This window comes from Octopus bimaculoides, chromosome 20, assembly GCF_001194135.2.
Source record: "Octopus bimaculoides isolate UCB-OBI-ISO-001 chromosome 20, ASM119413v2, whole genome shotgun sequence".
NCBI classification, from domain to species: Eukaryota; Metazoa; Mollusca; class Cephalopoda; order Octopoda; family Octopodidae; genus Octopus; species Octopus bimaculoides.
Genome location: NC_069000.1, coordinates 7,327,322 through 7,334,306, shown reverse-complemented (window position 1 = coordinate 7,334,306; position 6,985 = coordinate 7,327,322). Strand labels below are relative to the sequence as shown.

The 6,985-nt window shown below is 35.1% G+C and overlaps 1 protein-coding gene across 3 annotated transcripts in view; it reads right to left on the bottom strand.

The window, feature by feature from the left end:
* Positions 1 to 2,379: 2,379 nt before the first annotated feature.
* Positions 2,380 to 6,985, bottom strand: part of LOC106869202 (mitochondrial inner membrane protease ATP23 homolog) — an 8,519-nt gene continuing 3,913 nt past the window's right edge. For all 3 annotated transcript variants that reach the window (XM_052975276.1, XM_014914845.2, XM_014914846.2), the window contains exons 4-7: positions 6,210 to 6,291; positions 5,104 to 5,238; positions 3,008 to 3,097; positions 2,380 to 2,709 (exon numbers count right to left, since the gene is read on the bottom strand). In XM_052975276.1, coding sequence (XP_052831236.1) covers positions 2,512 to 2,709; positions 3,008 to 3,097; positions 5,104 to 5,238; positions 6,210 to 6,291 — 505 coding nt within the window. In that variant the 3' untranslated portion in view covers positions 2,380 to 2,511. The remainder of the gene's footprint in view (positions 2,710 to 3,007; positions 3,098 to 5,103; positions 5,239 to 6,209; positions 6,292 to 6,985) is intronic.

The following is a 6,985-nucleotide window of genomic DNA, read 5'->3' as shown; positions in this document are numbered from 1 at the left end:
GGGAGGGAGAGAAAGAGGTAGTGTGAGAGAGAGAGTAGCAGAATGAGTGAGGTAAAGAGCAGTGTGAGAGGGTGACAGCGTGAGTGAACACATTGAGTGAGATGGAGAAGGAAGTGTGGTACATATGTGTATGTGTGTTTATAAATAAATAGATAGATAGATAGATAAAGAGAGAGGGAGGACAATGAAGAAGGATGGTGTGGAATAAACTACACTCCAGCTTGTAGCTTCAGCAACGTAAAGCTTTTTCATTGGTCAATACTGAGCACGTGACTGAAAAAAGATGTACTTTAGTAAGTGAAAGAGAAGTCAGTTGTAAATAAGAGAGATTGAAATCTATTTTGGCTGGCTTGATAATTCCTGATATAAAAGAATTTTACTAAAGTAATAGGAATGGGGATACTGGTGTTCAACATCGACATAAAATAGGATTTAATAACTGTCTTCTATTATAACATAATTGCATTCCTACGAATTTGCGCACGTAACTTCCTTTAATTTACCAAGTTCTGTGTATCGGAGGTTAAATACCACTGCTTGGTAGGCTGAGCGTGTGTGTGCCGATATATATATATGATGACGTCTGTCTTTACGTTCTGAGTTCAAATTCCGCCGAGGTCGACTTTGCCTTTCATCCTTTCGGGGTCGATAAATTAAGTAAAGCTGCGTACTGTGGTCGATGTAATCGACTGGACCCCCTCCCCTTGTGACTGGATGTATAATTGCATACAAAGCAAAGTGTAATTGCTGCAGTTGAAACATATGTTGGTCATTGTTATATATACTGTACAAAACTGTTTTAATAAAATGTTTTGGATGTGAATAAATCTCCACTCTCCTTTTCATGTGTGTGTGTGTGTGTGTTTGTATGCTGAGCTGACCCCCTCTTCGGTCATGACTGACCATCGGATTGCACCTCAGTTGAGTGCTTGTGTATCACCCTATAGCTTCGTCAGAGCTTCATTTTGGAAGCTCCGAGATGATGATACCCTGTATAGGTGTTCAAATGTAAAAGCAATATACAAAAGATCAGCCAATTCGAAATTTTATAGAATGTAGACAGTGACGTCAGAGTGGAGGATCTGGCCTTTAAGACCAACAGAATGTAACAGTCATGTTCCAGTTTTATTGGACCTCCTCAGTGGAATATGTTCTACTAAGTGAGAAAAATGCAGAAGTGATTATCTGAACTAAAGCATGTGGCTATGAAGCAAACTTCTAAACCACACACACATTTATATATGCATACATATGTGTGAGTAAATATCTATATGCACACACACACACACACATATATATATATATATATATATATAAATAAATTTAAATTATTCCAGCTATTTGGCGTGCAAAAACAAAGACTTTTAGAACTAAATACATGTTCAATCTCATGTGGACGTCTTGTGTATAGTTCTGCAAATTATATTGCAAAGGACGATCATACTGAAGAGTTGCAGACAATTCCGTAAGTAATTATGCAAGTAGTTAATAAAGAAACCAGTCTATGATTAATTTTTTATATTTTGTATCTTTTCATTTGTCTTGCTTGCTTATGTTCTGGTGTTTGCTGAATTTTCTTGAAAACAATCTTTTCTTAGTGGTCAGACTGTAGGTGGTCTTCTTCTAGCAAAAGGGATGTCCACTTAGTGATCATCCCTATACATGCACATATATCCAAATGTACATATATCCAAAATGCTACCAGCTGAGAACTTATATAGAATATTCTATTTTAAGTTGTTTTTTTTTTGGTGTATAGGTCACATGTGTGATCAGTACATATAGGTGATTTCAACTAGGTATAAAAAAAAATGAAATACATTTAACCCAAAGCAAAGAGATATGTAGTTTTTAAAGAGTGTCACATCTATTAACTAATCAGCATTCAACTCCCTAACTCTAACATTAAAACAGAATTAAAAACCCATAGCATATATGCCAATATTACAATTTTCAGGTTTACATATCAAAAAACTGGATAGTGTCCTACTTTTTAACAGCTGATACATGATTTGTACACAATGAACATTTTTGTACATAACTAAAACATTATTAGTTTTAATTGTCTCTTCAGTCAGTTATAACAGGAAGTCAAGACAATGTACAGCTGGCCCAACAGAATGTAACAGACTGAGAAATGTGCTTCCAACATCCTTTCAAGTGTAATGCTTGTTGAAAGCATTACACTCAAACATGTTTATGATAAACATTTTAACCCTTTTGATACCACTCCAGGCTCTATGACACAAACTTACAGTTTTTAAACAGTTTGAATTATAATCTTCAACAAAATGAAAAAGTCAGCAGTGTCAGTCTTCTTGTTAAGAGCACACATGCGCACACACACACACTTCCTGAGTTTTTGATAAGCAACTTGAACTTAGTTCATGAATTTTATTAGAAATCAATAACTATATTTGTGATAAATGATATTAAATAATAATAAAAATATTTCAACACAATGTTCATTTTAATAATAATAATAATAATAATAATAATTCTTTCTGATTGTTATTCCGAATAGCCATATAACTGTCCTTCCAAAAGTGCCCGATAATTATCCCTTGAAGCTTTCCTTGGTATTCTGCCAACAGGTTCCAAATCATTGTAGCATTTATCAAAGACTTCATTCACAATTTCTAAAGCTGCTTCATTTGATATATTCCGAACAATAACAATGGATTTTACAGCTTGCTGTTTCACACAATCCTGTAATAATATAGAAATTGTAGAATATAGAAAAGCCATGTCTAAAATAACCACAAGTATAAAGAATATTGCCATGACTCCCTTGTAAGGTAGACTTAATGTGTCACTCAGTTTAACATCACCTGGTCCTGGGATACCTTTAGTGGATTATACCCTTTCACTAGAAATATAGTTGCAGAAAAATCCCCTTCAAGATTTAATTAAATTTTAAATCAAAATGGTTTTTTTTTTTTTGTCCTTTAATTCAAATCAGGAAGAAAAAAAAGAAAGAAGAATTAAAATCCAACAACTAACTGACCGCATGTTTTTGTTTGATGTTAAATGGCGAAGCACTTCCAGCCGACATAGCAGCCATAAAGGAACAATGCATGAAGTTGGCAGCACGAATCTAGGGAAAAAGGGGGAAAAACGAAAACACAAAGAGATTAGATTTAATACAAGACACAAAGAAAATAGAGAAAGAAGTTGCTTTTACATAGTGGTTGTGAATGGAATTATAATGGAAGACAGAAACTAAGCGAAAGGACAAAAATAGAATCATCTCCTCCTCAGTTCTTTGTTGAACATCATGTCTTTATCTTCAACATTGTCATTGTCGTCATCATCTCCACCATCGCTGTCATCATCAGCATCATCTCCATCACAATCATCATTAGTGTCATTGCCACCACAACTAGCATCAATACTATCTGCACCACTACCACCACCACTATCATCATCATCACCACCACCATCATCTCTTAAACTTCTAACACCACTGTCATCACTATTGCTGCTGTCATCACTGCCACCACTACCACCATGTTAATTATTTATCCAAGCTGTTTTGGGCTGCATCAAGAAGAATCCTACATTGTCTCAATGTTTCTTTTTTGTCTATCTTTTCCTTGGTTACCATTGTCAGATCAGAGAGAGAGAAAGGAAGAGAGAGAGAGAGAGAGGAAGAGAGAGAGAGAGAGGAAGAGAGAGAGAGGAAGAGAGAGAGAGAGAGAGGAAGAGAGAGAGAGAGCAACAGGAAAAAGGCAGAACAGTAGAAGATAACAACATGAAGAAGACAGGAGATAGAAGAAACAGTAAGACAACAACAACCCACTTCGTGCTGGCATGAATTGCTTCAGAATTTTCTTATTGCCTATCAATCATTCATCAAGAATTCTTGTGACAGTTTCCTCAACTCATTGAGATTCATTTTATCATGTAGTACTCCCTAAAACTCACTCACTATACCCTCGACTTCATTTTGTCAGTCACTAGTCCTCAATACTCATTCATTACTACATAGCGCATCTGTGGTCATGAGCCTATATTAGAAAATATATTCTGATTTAAACATTAAATAATACAAAGAAATAATCTTCCTTCCCAGTTACTCCCAGCCTTATATAATGTCGGGTAGCCCTGTATATCCTCTACAGCAAAACACCCATTCCTTCTCTCTGAAAGATTTTAGCTTCTCAGTATCTGGCATATAGCCACCTCATTCTCTACTGCAACCACAGTTGAGAAATGCTGCATTAAAGAATGATGATGACAATGATATAAAACTATTTGTTCCCTATCAATTAGACATGAAAATAACATGATGGCAGCAGATACTAAATATTTCTGAAGTGAGTTATTATAAGAAACAGCTGTTAGGATATGGTGACCTTACAATATATGGGTGTGTGGGAAAAGATCAGGGTGTAAGAATGTAACTTTAGATGAAACAACAAATATTTAATCAGTCATCATGTAGTTTCATTATTTCAATGTTGCAAAAGGTTGGCATTATAAAATCAAAACTGTTGACAAGTGGTAAAAAGCATCACCCTGAGGTTGTAACTGAGTGAGAAAATGTAACAATTTTCTAAGACTTTCCTGTACATACAGACAGAACCATCAAAGCTAATGAACTGGATATTGTTGTAAAAGACCAAAGTAATAAAGTCTGTTTATTGATTGACTTGAATATCCCTTGTGAAAATAATATTACAGTAAAAGAATTTGACAAGTTCAGAAAATATAAAGATTTACTCATTCTTATTGAAGAAATGTGACATCTGAAGGCAGTTACAATACCAGTGATTGTAGGAGAATTAGGAATGATCAAGAAAGGAACTGAAAATTATTTGAGAAATATCCCTGGCTTATCATCCCTGCAAGAAGTGCAAGAGATTGTTTTAACTGGTATGTCACACGTATTGAGAAGAGCATAACATTGTACATAAGTATTTTTTTTTTTACATAACTTTATATAATTTTGTAAATGAACAATCTGGTGTATTTATTTTCATGGCCTATCAATGTATACAGTGAGTTTCTCTGTCCTAAGTGTCAAGAAGATGCTCGGCAAGAAATGGAAACAAAATTGAAGCAAGAAAGAAGAATAAAAAGCCAACACTTTGTCCTCACCTCAGTACATGCTAAATGATGAATGTTCATGAAGTCTACTTTAGCTCGGCAATAGTCAAAAGCATGAATAAACTCATGTGCAAGCACATTACAACACAACCACCGTTTCTTGGCTGTATTTTGACATACCACCACCTGAAAAGAAATATCGTCGTTATTTGATTAGATTCATCTAGTTGAGTTAGTTGATTGGGATCAGGGGACTATAGTAAACTACCTCTTATCAGATACTCAGTGGGAACTCTCAAGCATCTGGCACCCAGAAAATTTTTTTTAAATAAATAAAAAATAATACTTTCCATGCAAGTACTGGTTCACTGGCTCTGAATGGTGGTTTTACCAACAGCTGCCAGGTACCAGCAGGGATCAGTTACTCATGTGTTGCATTCATCTGTAAGTAGGTGTGTATGTGTATGTTTGTTTAATTTTGTAGTTCTATGAAAGCCACAAGCTGTGAGCAATGTTGTCACTTCTGTCAACAAACCATCCATGCATTTTAAGCTGTCAAAAACACGTGGAATAAGAGATTCCAGAAACAACAGGAATGGCAACTGGTTGTAAAATAATGCCAAAATAACATGTCTGTCTAACTGATGATAGCATGGAAAAACAGACAAAAAAACACCCCAACCAAAAGAATACACACACAACATAGTTTATAATCTTCAGTATCATTTTAGCATGCAGTTTACTACAATCTACAGGCTACACTAAATTTCATGATTCAGGTTAGGGTTAGTGTTAGGATAATGTTTAAGGTTAGAATTTTATTCAGACAGTGCACACTGACATTGCACATCCAGTGAAGCATACTGGCTTCATTTCTTCCAAGCCTACGCATGTCCTTGGCTGTCGCAGCCCATGTTTCACTACCATGCAGCATAGCTTTTTCCACACAGGCATCAAACAATCTGCCTTTCACTCTGAGAGACAGGCCCTTCGTTGCCAGCAGGAGTAAGGAACTCTCTGAACTTTGCCCAGCCTGATCTTATCTGTATGGTTAAGAATCTTGCTTTGCAGCCGTTTGGTTTCACTGTGCAGCACCTTGTATATATATATTCATGTACATACACAAATGTAAAACCATAAAATGATAAAATATTCACCTGATTTTGTTGTGGGTCATATCCTCCATTTACATAACCAACACAAGGTTCACAAGCAATATGGCGTCTTAGGTTGACAGGACTGGAAATACAGCAAGAAACATTTTCATTTCACAGAATAATTATATTTAAATAAGATAACATTATATCTATTGATGTATCTATCTACATATATATATATATTTTCACACACATGCATCTGAATACATCTATATGTTTTACGTGGTAGGATAAAGAGTGCTCTATACTCTAAACTAGAGCTGAAATAACAAATTGTAACATACATAGCAACATACAAGCAAAATATATGAGAAAGTAAAAATATTTATATCAAAATTTATAAAACATTTTGAATTTATATTAGATAACTTTATACACGCGCACACACACACACACATATACAAAGGGTGCTGAAAAGTTCCTGGCTTTGGGTAAAAGAAAATACAGGAGGATCAGTTAATTATGATTTTATTCAACATGTATATGTATATACTTTCACACACCCTCTACACAGGCAAAGATGACAAACAAAGTAATTAAGAAAAAACACAAAACAGACACAAGACAATGACCTACAAACATGAAAGACTGGACATGTGGTTGGGGTAGGTTAATGAAAATGTATTGTTTACTAAAGTCCAGGGATGACAGCAGACATTTGACCTTGAGGTTAATGAAAATGTATTGTTTACTAAAGTCCAGGGATGACAGCAGACATTTGACCTTGAGGTTAATGAAAATGTATTGTTTACTAAAGTCCAGGGATGACAGCAGAC